The 21221-nt window shown below is 42.9% G+C and overlaps 1 protein-coding gene across 8 annotated transcripts in view; it reads right to left on the bottom strand.

The window, feature by feature from the left end:
• The window catches only part of ANKRD6 (ankyrin repeat domain 6), a 103491-nt gene that overhangs the window by 5654 nt on the left and 76616 nt on the right, over positions 1-21221 (bottom strand). For 5 of the 8 annotated variants that reach the window (XM_017824483.1, XM_017824465.1, XM_017824473.1 and 2 more), the window contains 11 exons: positions 11605-11703; positions 10992-11090; positions 7561-7659; positions 6424-6522; positions 4723-4821; positions 4413-4490; positions 3504-3608; positions 3123-3257; positions 2709-2885; positions 712-864; positions 36-149 (listed from right to left, as the gene is read on the bottom strand). In XM_017824483.1, coding sequence (XP_017679972.1) covers positions 36-149; positions 712-864; positions 2709-2885; positions 3123-3257; positions 3504-3608; positions 4413-4490; positions 4723-4821; positions 6424-6522; positions 7561-7659; positions 10992-11090; positions 11605-11703 — 1257 coding nt within the window. Of the gene's footprint in view, positions 1-35; positions 150-711; positions 865-2708; positions 2886-3122; positions 3258-3503; positions 3609-4412; positions 4491-4722; positions 4822-6423; positions 6523-7560; positions 7660-10991; positions 11091-11604; positions 11704-19165; positions 19506-21221 lie in introns of all 8 variants that reach the window. The other 3 variants (XM_017824445.1, XM_017824455.1, XM_017824502.1) reach the window with 2 other exon arrangements.

Below are 21221 nucleotides of genomic sequence, written 5' to 3'. Positions count from 1 at the left end.
GTGAACTAACAGGGAGTAGCTCTTTTGAGCCCTACCTGCCGCTTCTCCCCCTCATTCTTTTCCAGCTCAGTGTGCTGCTGCAGGCGGTGAAGGCACTCTGTTCTCTCTGCAGACAGCCGCTCAGCCATAAGCTTGTCTAAAACACGGAGCTGTGGAAAAAACCACAATTCAGCTGAGATGATCACATTAAAAAACAAACAAAACTCCCATCTGTGAACCTTGTAAGTCAAAGTACAGTCTGTCTTTCAGTCTTTGTTTCTAGGAACTCTGCCAACTACAATTAGATATAGCTTGCAAAGGGGTTCAATCACAACATTATCAATTGAATAACTATTAAATAAAAAATGATTTAAAGGATCTTGAATCTCAGTGCATACGTAAGTCAGCAAGACAGACTTTTACAATTATGAACTGACCACTTGTAGGGCTGCCTTGTTTCCCCCTTAATGGTTCAAGCCATTAAGATTCCTTGTCTAATGAAGCACTGGAAGCCATTTAACATATTAAATGTGTCTTTTCTCAAGACCCTAGTTTGCAACATTAGATCCCTGTGGAATGTCACAATTCTCTGGTCTTGAGTATTATATTTCACTGTATTTTTTTACAACATAAGAAGCAATAAACGAATCATGACAATGAAAATAGTCATTAAGCTTAAGATATGTTTCTAATAGTCATATGGGCAAGCAGAGCTCTGGGTCATATTCTTACTTGATGTTGAGTTTTGCTTTCCATCTGGCCCAGCTTAATATTCATCTTATCTTGTACTGTCCCAAACTCAGCTTTTATCTCTTCCACTGTTGCCTCCAGCTGATTCTCCAGTTTATTTATCAGGGGCTCACAACGACATCCATTTATCGGTGCCTGAAAGTAGTAACACATTTAGTTGCTACATCCCACCATCCTCTTAGCGCACTTGGGATATTACCTCAGCCTCCCCGAGTCAGTCCTGGGCTTTTCTGTATCATATAATGTAACTCACAGTCCTGAAAAAAATCTTACAGTAGCTCAGCAAACAGGCTATTAGTTGAAAAAGCACAGACTAGAATAAAAGATTGATCTGATTTATATGGACACATCCTAACACACAGCAGTGTTGATTTCACGGGGGCTACAAGGAGCACTGAGCTCAGATCGTATATGCTGTGGTACTGAGTGCTGTCTGATGGGATACCATATTACAGGCCTTATCATTATAACCCTTGTCTCAATGCTGGAATTCTGAATTCTGTAATTCTACTGTAAAAAAAAAAAAATCTGATTTTGTGGATGTGTGTAGATTGTGTGCATTTGCTTTTTAACCTAATGACAGCTAATCCTCATTGGCCTCCTCTGCAGCCCAAAGGCAGAAATTGGCTCCTTCAGGGGTATGCCAGTAGTCCAAAATGTCTGCTCTGAATCTGTCTGCAGAGAAGCCTCCCTCTCTCTTTTGGCAGCCCTGTTTCACAAACTGGGGGTTATTCCCTTGGCATGGATAGGTGGGTGGTTTGCTGAGCACTAAAGAAAGCTTCAAAGTACACGTACTTAAGAAATTATGTTTGCTATTCAGGGCCTGAGGGCATCAAAGAATACAGACAAGCAAAAAAAAGAAGAGAGGAGTGTCATGTATTTCAGGAAATACTACATGGGAGTCTAGCTCTATTAAGCTAATCTTTGTGAGTAGATGAGATTTGTATAGAAATCCTATCTGCTCTCTGCACCTCTCTTTCTGCTTCCCAAGTCCTTCCTAATGGCCTACCCTCCTACCATCACATGCTCGGGGCAGGAAGATACTGCTTTTAACATATAAAAGGTCCTTCCTGATGTCTGCTATAGGATAATAAACTATAATAGTGCCCCTGTCTGGAAATTTCTTGAACATTCCACAGAGAGATTGGAAAATACAGCCAAAGTAAAACCTTTGTAGCCTGACTTGAATGATCTTCAGAATCTGCTGAATTTCTCAGCTACAGCAAGGGACCAAAGAGAGCTGGTGGATGGATGTGACAAACTAAGGAAATGAAAGGACAGACCTCCCAGGGGTACAGGAGGGCAATATTAAGAAAACAACAATGTGGATGTTTACAGTGTCTACAGGGTAATTTGCTGACAGTTTTCACGCTTTCTTGTAAAGGTCTACTGGTAATTAATTGTGTAATAAAATGACTAAAATAATATCAGTCTCAAAACTGGACTAAATGCATATGAGTTGATAGCTTCAGGTTTATTTGTGAATCAGTTTCTGTACAGATTCTGCCTCCAGGAAACACAGAATACCCAAAGACATGTTGTAGTACACAGAAAGAATTGAAACAAAATCTGCTGAGCTTACTCAAGCTCTTGGTTTAGGGAGTAAGCTTTCAGTGCTCACATGATGCTTTTCCTTGGAAAAGTTCTTTGCATTTCCTGTCAGAAATCTTAATGTTTCAAAGTATATCATAAAAGTTCTTGTGTCATTTCCCATCACTGTTCACACCTTATCTCCAAAAAGGAAATACTTTTTAGATAAAAACTACTTATGTCTTCTTTAACAGGCACAAAACCAGCTTATTGTTTGCCAGACTTCAGGCCAAAACGCAGCTGGAACCCAAACAAGGGAAACGAATCCAGTCATGATTTCATGCCCCTGAGAGTGCAGTTAATTGAGCATATTTTCTATCCGGTACCTAACTGTGCCCCAACTCCACGTGCTGCTCCCAGCATCTCCCTCACCTGCAGTGCCAGCTCACCTGCATCACCTTCCCGTCCTTTCCTCGGTACAGTGTGTAGAGCTGGTAGGCTCGGACCTCATGGGGAGGGGGTGGGGAGGAGCAGTGATGTTTGCTTCTGCGCTTAGGCACGTTTTGCTGGGGCTGAGGGAGTGTCTGCTGATCAGATGGGGAGATGGGGTCCGAGAGTGCTGAAACCTGCATAAAATACAGATGTTTTCTCTATTTATGAGCCCCTTGGTAAACTATTCCAGGTGGAAATGGGACAAATCCACTCTGACAATTACAGCAAAAATTGGTTTTATCTGAAGACTATCTCTGCCCCATGAGCACGGCAGGGCTGCTGCCCCGACTGACCAACACACCAAAGGGACACCCACCTACTGCTCAACAACTCTCTCTTCCCTCTCTTTGCTGTTTTAAATCTACTGATACCTTTTCCTTTGGCTTTTTCTTTTTGCTCTTCTTCCCTTTGGGATCTGGTGAGGTTGACCGGGGTTCATCCTTCAGATTGTTCTTCCTCTCCCGGGGCTGGTCGCTGCTCGGTGTGTCAGCAGCTGAGATGCTGCCCTGCTTGAAGCAAAGACGGGGAGTTCAGAGCAGTTGCAGAGATGGGGAAAAGGAGCCTCTTTGTCAATTGCCCAGTTTTAAGCTGCTCTGCACATGGGAAGCTCTTTAGCAGCAAAGCATGACAGACTGCCTCAGGCAGCTGCCATGGCCATGCACAAGTGATGGCTCCAAAAAGACTGAGTCCTCATGGGTTTTTAGTAACACTCCCTCCTCACAGCAGATCCAGCTGGTAATGCCAGGCTGTACCTTGCTCGGTGCCACTTCATCCCGTGGCACTGACTGAGCTCGCCTTTCCTCCTTCAGTCTCTCTCTCTTCTTCCTCAGGCTTCTCCCACGGTTAAAACGCAATACCTGAAGGCAGACCACACTGTTACTCAGTGATGTCATGCTCTTTCCTACCACAAAAGACAAGTAATAGATCAGACTTTTTCCACATCTGTACAAAGGGCAAAGGATAAAAGAGAGTGCACTGCCAGACGGACACTGGTGGGCCAAGCAATGTGGTGCTTATGCCTGTGAAAACACACCACTGAGCTCAGCCTACTGGGGCACTTTGCTGTCCCCTAAAAGGATAAGCAACTCTTCCTCTGCCCTCCTGTGTCCTTGGGCTGTTTGCCAAGCCAAGCCCAGCCCTTTTCATGCAGAGATGACAAGGAGGAGGAGGAGGGAAGGATAGTGCCTGTTCTCATACCCTCCCACCTCCCTTCCCACCTGAAGAGCTTTGCAGCATTTCACGCACAGCTGTGAAGTATAAACAGGACATTTTGTCCCCATTTCAAAGCATCTTTCATCTTGGGGATGGGACATGCCTGATGCAGGCAGCAGAGTGACACAACTCAGGAGCTTTTGGGTACAGGGCAACTTTCTAACCCCTAGGCCAATGCAGGGAACAAGTGTCTCTGACTGCTCCATGCTCTGCCAGTCAGGATAGTGGGACCTCTGACAGCACTTAATGCTGAGGCTTAATCTGCACACCTTGCTGGCCTTGGGGGCTGAAAGGCTCTGCATCAATAGACCTGAGGCCAGCCCACGATGCCAGCAGAAATGTAGGCGCCTTTCACAGCACAAGATAAGGACCAGGGGATGCGGCCTCCCCAGGTTAACTGGCCTCAGCTCCATGTGTATGTGTGTGCTGGGAGGAGATGGGTAACATACCTGTGATGCTTTAGTGAGGAGGAGTGCAACCTCGGGGTTATTGTGCTGTCTAGCAACCTCTAGAGGGGTCTGACCTGCCTGAGAGGAAAAAGAAAACAGCATTTCCTTTAAAACACAAGCTACTGGAAATGTGGAATTTCTCCAACCAAGTTCAATACATTGTGCACAAGAGTAAAGCGACTAACTGCTTTAATTTACCCAGATATAAATCAACACATATCAACCAAGTATTTTTTACCAAGCCTATGAAGAATGTTGAAGGGACTCTACATTAATATAAAATACCAAAGAAACTCCATGTCCTGCTTACATTGTTGACAACGGATGCATCAGCCCCTGCCTCCAGCAACAGCTTCACCACCTTCTTGTGATTTAGAGCAGCAGCTACATGGAGCGCCGTATCCCCTGCCTGCAAGGCAGAAAGCAGGAAACAAACTTGTGAGACAAGTCCTTGGGTCTCACTACAGAATTCACACCTTCGTAAAAGATGCTCAGAGGTGAAAAGACCTACACTTACTGATGTGACAACTAAGCTTAAATAAGGCCCGGTCAATAAAAATTTAAAAAAAAAATGCTGAATTGGGAGGAAGGTGACAGGAGGGGCAAGGAGCTACTTCAGCCTAGGTTTGAGAAATGCAGCTGGGGTGCTGGTGATCTAATTAAACCAAGTGATACATGATGCAGCCTGGAGACAGCCCAACTCTGTCTCCAGCAAAGGGATACAATATCTGAGGGCAGAACCAGTTTTCCCACCACAACCTTCTCTTTTTTTTCCTTCTCCTAGTTTTGATTCTTTGGTGCGCAGGTGGCAGTGTATCACATTACTCAGAAATAATCAGATAAGTACCAGCAGCAAGATGGTTGGCATTCTCTTCACAAGATTCCTCAGGAAAAACAGATTTTGGACCAATGCCAGGATGCAATCCAGGTCCAGCACTGACACAGTGCCCTGCCCTTGTCCTGGTGCAGTGAGGTGAAGACAGCCATGATCAGATTTAAGCACCAGTAACAGAGCCAGCAGCTGTTCAAGGGAGACACTACACGTGCATATAATGCCCTCCTGTCCCCCTTGCCTTGCATTTTGTCTTCACAAATTTCAATCTCCGTGGGACTAGGGGTTATCTATTGCTTGTTGCTAACTTAGACAAGGCATATTCCTATATCAAATCATTGTATGTGCAAATACGGAACAACTTCATGTAGTGCTCGTGAATGAAGGAAAGGGATATCCTCTCTGGGCCAGGTTCACAGCAGTTGATCCTAATATTCAGTAACTCATTTTGCAAGTTAAAAAACTAATTTCCAAATAAAATCACATAATAAATTTAACATGCTGAAACCCATTTTGTTTGCTGTATTATCTCATAGCGAAGAAAGAAGATTAAATGTACAGATCAGAAAATATCTTTATGATCTTCAACTACACACGGAAAATTTCCCAGGAACATGGGAAAATGTGGTTAAGCACCACATAATCTGTTTATTTAGCAGATTTAACATATTTTAATGTATTAAATTTATTCCCTTCTACCACCCAATTAGGGTATGTTATAGGTACAGGAATCAATTACTTCTCTATAAAACAACTACGGATGATTAATCCTAGGCTGGACTGATCATTACTTTGAATTTAGAGTATACTTTTTCTTCACTTTTATGTCCTTTTAATTCCCCCTACTGCAAAATGCAGCAAAGAAAAGTATTTCAGAGGAATTCACACTTCGGTAGCATCTAAATGTCCGTGAGTTCTGCTTCATGATGTCTCTGTAATGGCCATAAGATCATTAAATCACCTCATAAATAAGCAATATGTTAAAGAAATGATGCAAATGTGATGGCAAAATAATAAACCATTGATATGCCATTACTTAAAGGCTATTCTTAAAAGCTTAGGCATTTGGTGGTACAGTGGAACACAGAGTGAAGTGGGATTACTTGGGTTGGAATCCCTCTTTCCAACAACTGGCCATATGCAAAGGGCACAGAGTCACAATGAGGTTCATGCACTGACCTGGTTCTTTTCATGGACAGAACAGAAAGCACTGAGCAGCACCCTAATGATGGGCAAGTGATTATAACGAGCAGCCACATGCAGACAGGTATCTCCTGCCTGCAAACAGAAACAAAGCTCTGAGCATGTAACCACAGTGAGAAAGCCTGCATTTGTCATGCTGTTTGGGGATGAAATAATCCTATTAAACCAGAGAGAGCCATAAATACCACACACCTCCACCGAATAGCTATGCTGTCTTCTCTCTAGTACAAAATGTGCTATCACGGGTGGGAAAGTTTAACAAGAGGTGGGGTCAGGCAAAGTGGGGGCATGAATTCATTAACCACTGATGGGAAATACCAGAATTATAAAATGCTGGTTTACTGCACTACAAAACCTGAGTTACGTTTTTCCATTAAATCTCTCTTTCTGAACCACAAAACCAATGTGATATGGAATCTCAATCAGGGGGTTGTACCTAATGTAGAAAACATGAGGAATGGGGGGCCAGAGCAGCAATCCCATGAGGAGTGGCACTTGTGCAGCTGAGACTAGGCTGAGCCACACACAGTTTCCACTTCTGTGTGTCTCTGCCCACTTTGTTATCAAGCAGAGACAAAAACATCTGGCTTCCTTTGTAGATTGTTTTTTTTCCTTTGTCATGCCAGAATCATTATAAAATAGAGGAAAGCTGTCTGCTACTGAAGCCACCTTGAATCTACCTCCTTTGACAGACTGACACACAGTATATATGATCTGCAGGTCTGAAGATTTTCACCACTCTGGCATAAAACCCCTTTAGGTTTTCCATCTTTTTGAGAGAGGAGCCCTTTTGCAGAATTGCACAACACTGTATGGGTCAGGCCATCAGGACCCCAAAAGGCAGGAAAGACCAGCTGCCTCAGTCTGTGCAACAGCTAAAACCCTTTTGGCTCCTTCCATCCCTGCTCAAGAGATGGGCAGAAGTAGTGCATCACTCAGTCCTACCAAAAGCATTCCTGTACATGATGTGCACAATGGTTGACTAGTGGTTTTTTTCAATATCATTTATAATAAAAATCACAGCTTAAAGCCTTTCTGAGTATTTCTACAAGTTAAAGCAATACAGCTAAAACAAAATCACACAAAAATGAAAATGCTGTTTTCAAAACTCACATTATTTTTGAGGTCTGCTCGAGATCCTCCAAGTAACAAAACACGAGTACTCTGGGAATGGCTATTCTGGCAAGCCAGGTGAAGAGGTGTATTACCTGCCTTAGAGAAATGCAAGAAAATATAAAAGCCATTTAGAAATTGGACATAAGCATTAAAAATAAAACCTCACAGGTCTTCCCACATGAAGATCTACCCAGCGGTGGGAAACTATCACTGTTAGTTTCCCAAACACATGAGCTGAATGAACCTGGAGACTGAAATCCCCTCTTCATCCTGGCAAGAACTTACCTGGGATATAGTAAAGGCAGAAATTGGACAGTCTAATGATATCTGCATTGGTCAAGTCTGTTTGCAGGAAGCAAAGACTCTGGAAACTGTCTCATTTATTAATATCAAGTATTTCATTTAAAGAACTCTAATTCTTGTGTTTGGGGTTTCCCCCATGCACACACACAAAGAAACACACTGCCATGGCATGGCACCTCTGATCTTGAGTGAGCCCAGCTGCAACTGCTGCAGAGGATTGGGCAGAAAGGGTCACAACGACTCCTCTCTCCTTATGATTGTAACAGAAACCTGAGTCTGGCTGGAGTTGTGGGTGGTCTCATAGGGCATAGGTCTCATAGGGTCTCATCCTGCCCTATAAGAAGAAGCCTCAGAAAGCACATAAATCTCCAGCAAAGATGAGAAGGGGGAAAAAAAGCCACCCAAACTCCAGAGAATCACATGCTGTTGTTCTTGAAAGAAGCCAACATGCAGTTTTTATGGACAGAAATCAAAGAAGCATTTGCTTGTGTTTTGTCTTTCTAACACTATGAAAGATTTTATTGGTCTGACAAGTTTTTCTGACAGCATTTGGCTTTTGTTGGCCTGAAAATGTCTGTAGTTTTTTGGCTCTTGAGAGCTAGAAATTAAATCACCTCAGGTAAAAAGGTTTCCCAGGCTTATGAGGCTGCCCGTTCACCTTGATTATGTCCTTTAATTTGTCCTCCATGCTTTCAAAACACAGATCAAAGCTGCAGGGTTTGAATTACAAAAGGCCAACTCTTGATGTGGTCTTAGGTCTTCACTCCCATGTTTCAGACTATTTCAGACCTGAATGTAGTCTCCAAGCTGCAGCAAACATGAACATTTTCGTTCTCAGCTAAATTGTATTTAAGTGTGAATTTTTTCCCTCCTGGGTTTATATGTGAATATCTCCAATGCCTTTACCATTTGCTGTTTGGCAGGGAGACCCCAGTGGGAAGGCCAGAGGTCCTGTGCAGCATGTGATAAGTGAGAACCTCAGTGCTGGGAGAAGTCATGGTGCTGGTGCTAAGGGTCAGGGATCACAGAGCAGCTCATCTGGCTTGTCTCCCATGGAGCAACAAATCTCTCACCAGCTTCTGGAGAGGGAGAGGGGGTCCGAGTTGTAGCAATCTGGGAATCTCCACTGAAATGTACAGAGTGATAGAGGATCTAAAAAGAAGGCTATAACTTATCTCACTGGATGATCTATCACAGCAGAAGAGTTTTTATTAAGCCAACTTGACTGAAAATAAACTGCACGTCCAGGGTCATTGCTGCACAGAAGGAATACAGCTACCCAGGTGATATTAACCATGAGTTACGGAAAATACGGAGTCAAATCCCTCCTGTCTTCTGCTGCTTCACAGGATTAGACAAATCTAGCAGCCCGTATCTGTCCCATCCAGCCAAGATCACACAATTCCCAGATGTAAGACAAGAGCCCATGGGATACTCTGGCACATGGCATCAGCCCTGGCTGCCAGAAAAGCTGTCAGAATGCTTATGCCTTGTCATCAGTAACACAAAAAGCGGAGAGACCAGAGGAACCATTTGGGGATTAAATAGACTTAAGCTCTTCATTTTTCTTGAAGTTAGAAGGGGTAAAAACACGTGGAAGCATGCATAATTCCCACATTTTTCAGCAGCTCCTAAGAACAGATCTTGTCCATTAAAAACCACCCAAAGAGTGAAATGCTAAGGGAGAGGATTGTGAGGGTAAGACATCAAAGGCCAGCACAGGAGCTGTTCACACAATATTAAAGTTTGCCAGTCATATTTCAGCCATCAACCCTGCTGAGCTATTCTGTGCACATACTTTCCCAGAGAGGTTGTCTCCAGCTGATAGAGGCTGGCTTGTAAGCTAAATCTTCTAATTCCCTGAGGCATCCAAGCATGCAGGATAACCAGACTTGCATCTTAAGCCCACACCTTTGTACAGAAGTGTATGTACATACATAGACAAGTGTATCCAGGGGTAGAAGCATAATGGTTCACAAGATTTTATAGTCTTTATAGTCAAGCATGGGAAGTTTTCTGAAGTACCTTTGATACAAATCTAGGTGGATATTACAGCAAAAATAGAAAGAAAATAAAAAATAGTAGTTGAAATAATATAAAAGAAGGAATACACATAAAATAATATCAAAGATTATGTAATTACAGACCAAAGTAACAATTGTACACCATAATTGTGCAAACACATGGTTATATACTGCATGTAAGTGCATATACAGAAACACTATGCCCAGACAACATGCCTTTTTACTCTAAATCTTAGACTTTGGACAGCTGTCTTGGCTCTTCCCCAGTCCCCTTCAGTTGTTGTTTCAGAGACACATTTACCAAAAAAAGCTCAGAGATCCCACAAAGCCATCCCAAAGTCCTCTTACCTCTAAGGAAGGGCACAGTGCCAACTGTGTGATCTGACCGACCCATCTGCAGAGGGATCCAAACTCTGACTCTTCTCACACCAGAGACTGCTACCACTATTTCCTAGACTATTCCATTACCTTTTGAATTAGTGAATTGAAGTGTCCCACAGTTATAACAACCAGAGTGGAACTAAAACCCCATGCTTTGTTATTCCTTCCTCTAAACGGCTCACAAGGTATTATAAATAACTAAAGAAACATAATCCAGGTTCATTACAAGATTTGGGGAAGAGACTATGCTAATATATTAGGAAGAACTTACTAACAAAAGATACACTTCCTCCCCCACCCCCACCCCATGGCTTACATTCCTTTGGCTGTTGAATTCCTGGAAAAAAACCACATTTTCAATACCATTTTCCTATTAGTACAATTCATTTCCATTTTAAATCATACCAATCACAGTTAATCTCCTTGGTATAAATTAGAGCACCATGGAGATTTCCACAGGAATGGCAGTGTTCCTCAGCTGTAATTAATGTATCATTCAATGTGCTATTGAGTTTATCCAGCATCAGCTGTCAAAATATGAATTTCCTAATGCCTGTGGATGAACCATCCAGGCGTGACAAATGCAAAAAAAAGAAAAAAAATATCAAAAAATCCCACTAGGAGCTGGTCCCCCCACCTGCTGAGAAATGCCATGACCAGAAATATCCAATTCTGAGAATCGGCCACCAGAACTGAAAGCTCCTCCTGCATGGGTCTCACCTTGTTCTTGGCAAGAACATTGGCTCCTGCTTTAACAAGCACTTTGGCAGACTGACTGAATCCATGCCAACAAGCTTCATGAAGAGCAGTGTTCCCATCCTGAGGAGCACACACACAAAGAGGAGAAGGTTATGTGCTGCATAACCTGCTCTCTTAAAAAATATTTTCCTTTCCTACTAGCTTATTTTTTATTTTATTTTTAGTAGATGGCAAAAATAGGGTTATTTCTTTTGTCTGGAACTTGAAATTAGTTATATTTGCTCTCAAACTAAACTTAAAGCCTGGGATTCTCAAGTTGCTGAGATAATCATGGGAAACTGCAGTGTTTTGAGCAGGATGTAGTATGGTTGGACATTACTTTATTTCTTCCCTTAATGAGCTGAGAACAGACTCTTAAACCAAAAACTATCAGCCTAATACAAAAGCATAACTATATCAGCAACTTATATTAAAGAAATGGTACAGCTTTTTTATTTTCAAATGTAACTGTTGCAATTACTATCAAAGCATCAGATACTTACTCAGAAGTATAAACTATAACTTTCTCTCTGAGACCTTAATATTACTGACTGGCAAGGGTGCCATCCCACAGGGCTTTGCTTTTGCCTGTTACCTTGTCTTGTCTGTCCAAAGCACAGCCTTCTTGAATCAGAGTTGCTATGATATCGGTGTTCCCTACCACAGCAGCTCGGTGCAATGCCGTCTGATCACCCTGCAAAAAGAAGCAAATTTGTGATTGGTACCGTTCCCATCTTATTTTGACTCACTGCAAATGCAGGCAACACACACAGGGGCTGCATCTTCAACACACATACTATTTAAATCCAAGCTGCCTTGAAAACAGTCCCTGTAAACAACTACCAATAAAGTTTCCAAGATCAATGAAGTAATTGAAAGTATCAAACAAACTGTTCACAGAATTTTGCAGGTCATCACAATCCCATACACAGCGCTGAAACATTCTAAAACTGATGGTATCAGAAGGCAGTGAATCAAACACGTCTGGCACGACATGTGGTGGGGGAAAAAAGTTTTCCCCCTGGAGTTAAAAAAATGGTAACCCCTGAGGGGGTGGTGTCCCTTGGGGTTAATCCAATCAGCACTTATGCAAAATTTAAACATATCACAACCAGATCAGAAAAGAAGGATGATGAGGTAGTAGTTGGAGAGGAGAAGTGGCCATATTCCGAGACCATGAGGAGAGGGGTCCGGAGCCCTGTTGGGGGTTAGGCCCCCCCCAGCCCTGGCTGGGGGGCTGCAGGAACTTAGAACAGTGTTAGACTGGGCCAGGTATCTGTAGCTAAGAGCTGGGGGAAGTTTCTTCACTGTGAGCAGCAGCAGGAACGGCAGCAGAGACAGCAGTGAACGGAGAGACTATGGCTGAAAGCCAAGAGATAAGATGCAGCAAAAACGGCCTGTAGCCAAGCAGGAAGACACAGAGATCTCTAATGGAGAGAGAGAGAGAGAGAGGACTAAGCTCTACAGAGAGAGAGTTTGGGGTAAGAACTGAATTGAATTCCCCAAAACCCCTCTGAGACCTCTAGAGAGGAGGGGTGGTGGACTCCTACTTGAAGGGAGTCTTGGAATGCAGCAGTACCGGAGAGAGGAGCTAAGAGCTCAGAGACGTCCCAGAGCTGGACCGGGACGGCCAGACGGAATGCGGGGGAAGTGGCCTTGTTCCCCCCCGCTGCTGCCAAGCTGGCAGTTTTGAGACAGAGCACAGGAGCTCTGGTAGAACTCTTGAGGCAAAGACTTTCAACTGAAAGCTGCCCGAGACGTTCTGACTGAGCGGTAAATCCCCTGAGGAAGGGACTTTCACGAAGATGCCCCTGCACTTTGTGATATGCCCGTGGTGAAGCGAGTTTTGTCCCTGCTGGCAATCCATGGGTGAGACCTTCGCTTGGAGTCGAAAGGCCGAGAGGGGTGAGAGGAGACTCCCTTGTGTGTATTGGAAAGAGATCCAGCTACAACAATCCAGCTACAGCTGCAGCATGAAAGAAGAGAGACATTGCTGCCCTGAGAGTGGAAAGGATCTTTCCTTTTCCCTTCTGGACTTTTATTGGAGGGAGAAGAGATTGATCCATTGTAAATACTGATTTATCATAGGAGAGATAGTTAAGATTATGTATATACTGTATTATAATATTTATTTGTGTAGTCATTGTAATATAATTCCCTTCCCCCCATATTGAGTCTTGTGTTGTGTCTGGAAAACCCATCTCACACTGGGTGAGATGTGGGAGGGGGGCTTGGATTCGGGAATTGGATTTTAGGGGTCTCAAACTACGACACTAATAATCAACAGTATCTGTAGGGAACTACAGGGAATTACAGGCTGTCGCAATTCATCATAATGATCCTCCAGTACTTACACTAACTGGATGAGGCTCTCCTGTTTTGACTCTGATTGCTCCATCAGCCCTGCTTAGGATAAGGAGCACAAGATGAGATCAGTCTCTTCAGTACCTCTGATGAATTTACCAATTAGTGCTACGAGTGGAGGCAACTTTATGATGAGGACCACAACAGCAAGACTTGATTCACTCAAGCAGTTGAGCAATCTTGAGGTCCAAACAACTTTCATTTCTCATTGACCTGCCACGTAGCAGCAACAGGCAAGTTTCTTACATCAGTTTATTTCCTTTATGGCCAAGGTTCCGAAAGAAATGATGCTGATGTGGTCATCTTGTCTGACTGCCCATCTATCTCCCGTCTAACAACTATTGAACTCATTTGCTGAATTAGAGAACCCAAGATTAATTTTCTACAAGCCTTCCAGAAACTGAAGATTAGGGAGATGCAAACCACTGGCCCTGCCCAATGGGGGTTATCTATATATTTTTATGTGCATGTTGGTGAGACCCTGATAAACGAGGGGAAAGAGGAGGATTTATGCAGCAGTGTGTAGGGATGTAAGACACCGATTGATGGGAAAATGAGCTCCAGTAGCTCCACTACTGCCACAACAACTGGTCTTGGCTTTTCTTTGAAATCACTTTGAACCCACAATGCTGAAGCACAGCCTGAGTCCACAAGCAAAGACAGGCTTCAAAGCTACACACAGCCTTTTTCGGGATGAATAAACAGAGAGGGAATCCAATCCACTTCTACCTATCTAGATAATGGTCACCACAAACACACGCAAGACAGAGATACGCCATGTATCCTGGGGGAAAAAGGCCCGCAGGAAGCTAGTCCTAAACAGAACAAAATTTCTCTGCTACAAATCTGTATCAGATAATAGCATATTATATTAAATACTAAAACTAGAGGAATTTCTGTGTTTTCTGTTCTACAGTCTACAAGTCTTTAGAAAACTGGTTAATTTGAATAATTTGTTCTCAAAGGTAATTAGCAGCTGACTTAAAACTTGCTCTTCGTGGGGTTCTTTTGTGCTAATGATACCAAACTAGTTATTAATCTGTATAGAAAAAATGAGTATTACCAACTACAACCTTTCAATAATCCCTAAATCATTAAATTGGCTTATAGTCATGAAGTTGATTTTAAAAAATTGTGTTGAAGGTCCTTTTTTAAAAATTGCTATCTATGTTTTTTTCTCTAGAGGCTACATACTTTTACATTCATTCTTGTGACTGGAAACGTATTTTAAGAGATTTTGAACAAAGACAGTAATGCTTCCAAGAAGTGGGACTTTCAGAAAAGCACAAAGTGTTGGAAAACTGACAGCACTGCAAGTGCTCTGAATTTTTGTATTTGTTCCAAATTCAAAGACAATCAAAATGTTATGGAAAATGTCCAAATTATACCATCTCACAAGTGCAAGTGTCAAATAGTTACCAGTAACTATGACTATATGGAAATTTGCTCAACAGCAAGCTTTCCTGAAAATGCATGGCACTGATGACTGGCGCAGCTACTGCTACTGCAGCAATGGGTAACGTGGACAGTGCAAAAGTCATTTTATCTGACTGTCACAAAGTGGAAAGTAATCCACCAACCTATCACTGCCAACTGGTATTGCTGCACCAGCAAAACTACAGAAGATATTATAAAACAGACTAAAACAAGATGGCAACTGCCATTGCAGAGAATGGAGTTTGAACAATGAATGGTTGGTTGCTACTTCTTTACAGTCTAAGAAATTACTGTGGAGAAGATTAAACTGGAGGCAGGAATGGCTTGTACTGGATTTAGTTTGTAATTAAGGATCTTCTCACTGGGTCAGTTTAAAACAAGGTTGTTCCTGTCATTAGCCCAATCTCATCACAGTAATTGCAGTGAGGTCAAAGGCCATTCAGCTTTTTAGAGTGTGTTGATATTACAGCTACTTTTAATGGCATCTCATTTCATTCATGGCTAGGCTTCCCGAACGAAGATTTGGGAAGGGCTCTACCCATGTTTGTCACAAGTACGCTGGTGGTTAAAAAGGCCAATATGAGACAGGCATGTCCGGTTGCAAAAGGCACAGCAGAAAGACTCCTTAGATGGTATATTCTGCAGGGCACGATTCTTTCTGCATTGTCTTTTCTCCTCAAGAGTGATCCTGCGTGCGTTCTCAAAGGCATCAGCAGCGTTATAGATGGTGTGTCTCCAGACCTCCTGATTGGAGGCCAGAGTAGACCAGTTATGTTGATCAATATGGCCGAGGCTGAGATGTTGTTTCAGGGAGTCCTTGTATCTTTTCTTCGGTGCTTCTCTCATGCGGCAGCTGGTGGAAAGTTCACCATAAAGCAGGATCTTAGGGAGGCGGTGGTCCTTCATCCTGGAGACATGTCCTGTCCAATGCAGCTGTGTTCTCAGCAACATGGCCTCAATACTTGTGACTGCTGCTTGTTCTAGAACAGACGTATTAGTCACATAATCTGACCAGTGGATGTTTAGGATTGTACACAGGCAGCGCTGATGGAAGCGTTCTAGGAGCCGCAGATGGTGGTGGTAGATGACCCATGCTTCTCACCTAAAAAATCTATTGCACAGGCTCGAAGGCTTTACCCACATTTGCAAAGCCCTGTATCGACATCTTCTACAAATGGCATCTCATTTAATTTCAAAACAAACACATTTGTTTATTTGGAAAGCAGGAAGCACGCCTCACTGCTGCAAGAGCACGTCTCCCTTGAGGAGCCCAAACCCATGTGCTGGAGTAGGACTGAGACAGCTTCAGCCATGCCTGAGCTTTGTCCCATATTCTATTCTGGTCCCTGAAGTGGAAGTCCAGATAAGTGAAAGGATGCAAGTCCCGCAAATGGCAGGCTCAGGTGCCTCCTGTCCAAGGCTTTGGTGCCAATATCTTCCCTACACAGCATGGGAAGAGCCAAGCATCTAAGAGTAAGGTCCAACCCACACCCTGACTGGGCAAAATAAACACCTCATCCCTGTAACAGGGACTGTTAAAGGATATCTCAAACCCTGTTTCATTGACTGAGGCACCTCCCAGCGATGAGATGGCACATATCAGTGTCCTGGTGTAGGTCCATCCCTACCATCCCCTGGCCCCTCAGCCAGCAGGACAGAGCAGGACTCGGTAAACTGTTCCCTTGGACCTCAGCACAAATATTAACCTTAAACTGCTTAAGGTGCTGTGAAAGCTGAATGACCAGATTGCAATGCCCTCCGTGTGAGAGTCATCGAGCGCCCCAGCCATGGATGGCGCAGCCCACCTATAAATAACACTGTCTGTCCTGCTGCACTCTAACCTGTCTTGCCTTCCCATCAGCAGTGGAGCAAATCCCTACCTTGCCTTTTATGGAGTCAGAGAAAACAGATACATTTTTTTTCACAGCATGAATTTTCAGACAGTGTAATCACTGACTTGTGCATCTTTTATTAATTGCTAAAATAACTGTCTCTGAAAGCACTCATCGGATTTCTGCTTTTAGCAAGGCATTAGGGGGCTCTTCCAGAGGCTCAGAGAGCAATTACAGCGGTAAATGTGTATTAACTGTCCAGACTATTATACTGGGCACAATTTATGATCCTATTTGCAAGAGATTTATGCCTTCAGAACAGACTGCAGATCGGTAGCAATGAAGAGGGATAACTCCAGCGCTGTGTCACACAAACATGACCTTGACAGAAAACAGTCTGCTTAAATGCAGATGTGGGCCCAAAGCCAAAAAGACTTAAGTGAGGCTAGATAGAAGTAAGGCACTAGGGTCTACACTAGTGAATCTTAAACCCCCTTACTCAGACTCTGCCTAGCCCTGAAGGCAACTCAAACTCATTCCACTCCAATGCCCTGGACGTCTCAGTGTGCAACACTGCCACAGGGCACTGCTGTCATGGTGGCACTGCACACCCTTGCCCTGCTGCAGCCCCTAATGCAGACATCTCTCCTCCTCTCTCTCACCCTACAAGTGCTCTCCTCATGTGCTTGCTGGAAGAAGCACCATGCATGTTGCAGGTATGCCCATCACCCTTCGAAATGATGCCAGTGAAGAAAGTGGCCACTGGCCCAGAGGTTACTTGCACAGTTTGTCTTGCTGTGACAGCACTGCAATGTTGAAAGTGCTCCACTTCTAAGAAAAATCTTGGTATTCATTGGAATAGAAAGAGGAAGACATTGGGAGACTGGGATAGAAATCTGCATCTCCTGATGCAGAGGATGCAGGACTGCACATCTGAGAGCTCTACCTGTAAGAGGGCTGTTACACAGCAGAAGGTAAATTTCCAAACGGTGAAACCATGTTCTTTATAGAGAGCTTAAGCACCTGTGTCAGGAGAGGGTTGCAGGCTGGGAGTTCTGACAAAAGGCAGATACTTAAATCTTGACCTCTCCACGGACTTCAGCATTACCCTTCCTTTAGCACTTGTGTGTTGGCTAGGCTGGGCTGGTGGCATTTGCTCACTGTCCTGGTTTTTGTAACTACCTCCCTGACTACCTTAAAAAGGTGGATGCAACCACTGGGACCAGGCACCTGGAAACTGGACAGGCATCTATTTTACATGTGAAGTTCACCCCAAGGGAAATGAAACAATACAAGCAACTTACAAAACAGTTTCAGACAGACTTCTGAACAGCTCTTCTGTGTTACTGGAGTCTCTATTATAGACTCTACTACCCAAAATGAGTGAGATTTGGTTTACGCTAGTTTATAATACCTGTTAATTTTTCCTTTCTCTGATTTAAAAAAAAACAACCTATAACCACCATAATTTGTTCTCCTGCACGCTCCTATTCTCCAATTCTCCAGAGCATCCATCAGTTGTACAATCTCCCTTAAAGCCCTTCTCCAGTGCCACACTTTACCTTCTCACTGTCCTTCTATGTTTGCAGAAATCAACAGAGTGTCTTGCTACTAGAGAATTGCACCAAAATCACAGAATGGTTTGGATTGGAAGGGACCTTAAAGATCATCTAGACCAACCTCTCCACCATGGGCAGGGACACCTTCCACTAGACCAGGTTGCTCAAAGCCCCACCCAGCCTAGCTTGGAACACTTCTAGGGATGGGGCATCCACAGCTCTGGCCAACCAAAAAATACCAGCAAAAACTCATGGCTTCAATCCCTGATACAAAGTGCTGGATGGCACTTGCAAAGTCATTTACTATAAAATCAAGCCACTGAATTCACAGTAGAAATATCAAAATATTTTAAAGTGTTGAATATTTGCAGACCATACAAGCATATGTGGATAACCTGAAGCAACCCTCACAAAGGCAACTGAATATGCCCTCATGTTTCTCAGTGTGTCTGTGCTGCCTTCCTCCTCCTTTGCTGAAGAGAGACAGTTGTCATGATACACAGGGAAAACAACTCCACCCTGAACAATAAATGATGATGCATGATCAGCAGAAGTGATCAAGGCATGAAAAATAATCATGAATGAAACAAATTACTGTCTAAATGAAATGGAAGCACAGGAATAAGCCACTTTGCATATTTTCATTCAGCTAGAAATGATTATGAACCCTGGGCTATTGCTCCATTGTTTGAAACTAATTTTCTGCTTCTTAAATTGGAGCTTCCAGAAGGGAAGTTTCGGGGCCTCTGGCCTTTGTTTTAAATGACATTGTTTTCCCAGTTAGATCTTCAGAGAGTGCATAGAGGGCAGGGAAAGCTGATGCAGAGCACCCAGCACCAAGCCGGCCATGCAGCCATGCAGCGCCGCAGAGCTCAGCCATGCCAGATCGCCCGGCCAGGGTTTCGCAGCATGCACTGTGCGAGGTGTCAGGCTCAAGGCAGGGGGGATGCACAAGAGTTCTAACCTCCTTCTCTCTCTCTGATCTTCTAGGTTCCTTCCTAGCCTTTCTCTTCTGGTTTCTCTTATTTTTTTCATCCTTGATTTCCTTCACCGGAACAACCTTCTCCTTGACTATTTCTGAGGTGTGTGCTGTATGGATACTCATTGACCACTCAGAGATGGCATTGGGATCCCAGTAAGAGTTTTCAGTATTGGCAGGGAGAAGAAAAGAGTTAGCTCCCGGGGTGGCGTATTCTACAGAGCTGGACTCCACCGGCTGAAATTCATAATAATCCCACTCCAGGCCACTGGAGGTCATTCTTCAACTAATTCTTATGGCTCTTAACCATGTTTAAAGAATGTATCTGTAGAACATGAAGGGAGCATTTTAATCTCTCCACAACATTTAGCAACTTTTAAGTTTCTGCTTATCAGGCGGCAAATTAAAAGTTGGTCTTGAATTTGTTCAAAATAAAATCTTTAGGTTTCTCGTTATTTAGAAAAATAAAATGTAGATCATCTTTTTGGATTCTTGTGTGTTATCACAATGACACAGACCAAAATCAACAAAGTAATTTACTTTTTAAACAAATATTATAATCCCCACTCTCACAAGCATTTTCACATCTGAACCTAAATCTGTATTCCTGAAAAACAGCAGTGAAATGGACAGATGTTAATCAGCACTTGAAACTAAGATGCCTTCACTGCCACATAACCACACAGTAAAAGCGGCAGAAGGCACAATCAATAGAGGGCAACTAAAAGAGACTATGAACATATTCTGTGAGGCGTAAACTGTAAAAATGAATTACACAAGAGAAACCATAAATAGAGAACTTTCTTTGAAGACCTATGTAAAAGGAAAGCAGAAATATTTTAGTTAATACCTATCACAAGCAAAAATCTTCATTTGGAGTTTTAGACTTCCATCTCCTACAATACAAATCCAAACATACCGTCTGAGACTCAGCAAGTCCCAAGGCTCTCCTCAATCCCAACCAAATTACTTTGTACTAAATACAAAGCTAAAAATCAAAATACATTTAAACGAAACAGAATCTATGAATCCAGCATGCATTTATTCTTTCATATTAATCACCACATTTAGAAGCAGTATCCAATTGTTGTGAGCAAAGTCCCTGAGAAGTTTGCAAGACAAGTGAAATAGGTCTTCTACAAGCTGCATATTTCTACAACTACAAGACTCTTTACTGAACTGAAATGATGGTAAACATTGATTTACTGTTTTTCCATTACAGCTATCAAGTTTATATATAAACAGCCTAGATTTTATTCCTAGAGGATTAAAAATAATAAACCAAACTTACTCAAAAACCGGTTTCCACAGAAATCCAATTTGACCAAATCAGTGGAAGCTGTTGCTTTCTTAAAGCAGCAACTTGCTTTTCTCAGGAAAACTGACTGTACTTGTAAAGTACCTGCAATTTTGTCTTAAATACCTGATGAATCATTTTCGCTGGGAGAAGTCAAAAAACATACCCAAGATACATCTGAATAAACTGATACTTCCACTCCACTTGCAAATATGTTCCATTTCACAGATGGGCACAGTGAAAGAATAAAGAGTGCAGGAAGCAAATTTTCTTCCTAGAAAAACAAGTTTCCCTGTGAAAGGCTGGCCACATCAGTAACACAGTCCTAAGCTCGTCAGACAAGCTGCTCATGTGTCACAGGGAATCAGCTACTCATGCAGAGGAAGAAACCAGCTTTCTAATTTCTATAGATATTTAATTCTCTAGATGCAAACGAATGCCTACAGGGATTTTCAAAAGGCACCTAGAAATTTCCAGTGTCCTTCTAATAGTCATACAGATGCCTCTACTAACCATCTTTGGACCTTTAGGTCCTTTGAAGACTCTCCACCTTTACAGCGGGAAAAAAAGCAACCCTTCCTCAAAGTTCTTCCAGCGTGCCATCAGAAGTTAGCAATTAAATCTGCAGAAATCATGTTTATTTGACTGCTATTTCACATTTTTCATCAGAGTGAGATAACTAAATCCATGTTACCTCATGTTACCATGTGCCTCAAAGGCTGTTCCAAGATTAGAACTACCCTT

The sequence above is a fragment of the Lepidothrix coronata genome, unplaced genomic scaffold (genome assembly GCF_001604755.1).
Source record: "Lepidothrix coronata isolate B3197 unplaced genomic scaffold, Lepidothrix_coronata-1.0 Scaffold4, whole genome shotgun sequence".
Lineage (NCBI taxonomy): Eukaryota > Metazoa > Chordata > Aves > Passeriformes > Pipridae > Lepidothrix > Lepidothrix coronata.
Note: the sequence above shows the minus strand (reverse complement) of the source record. Positions and strands in the feature narration are given on the sequence as shown.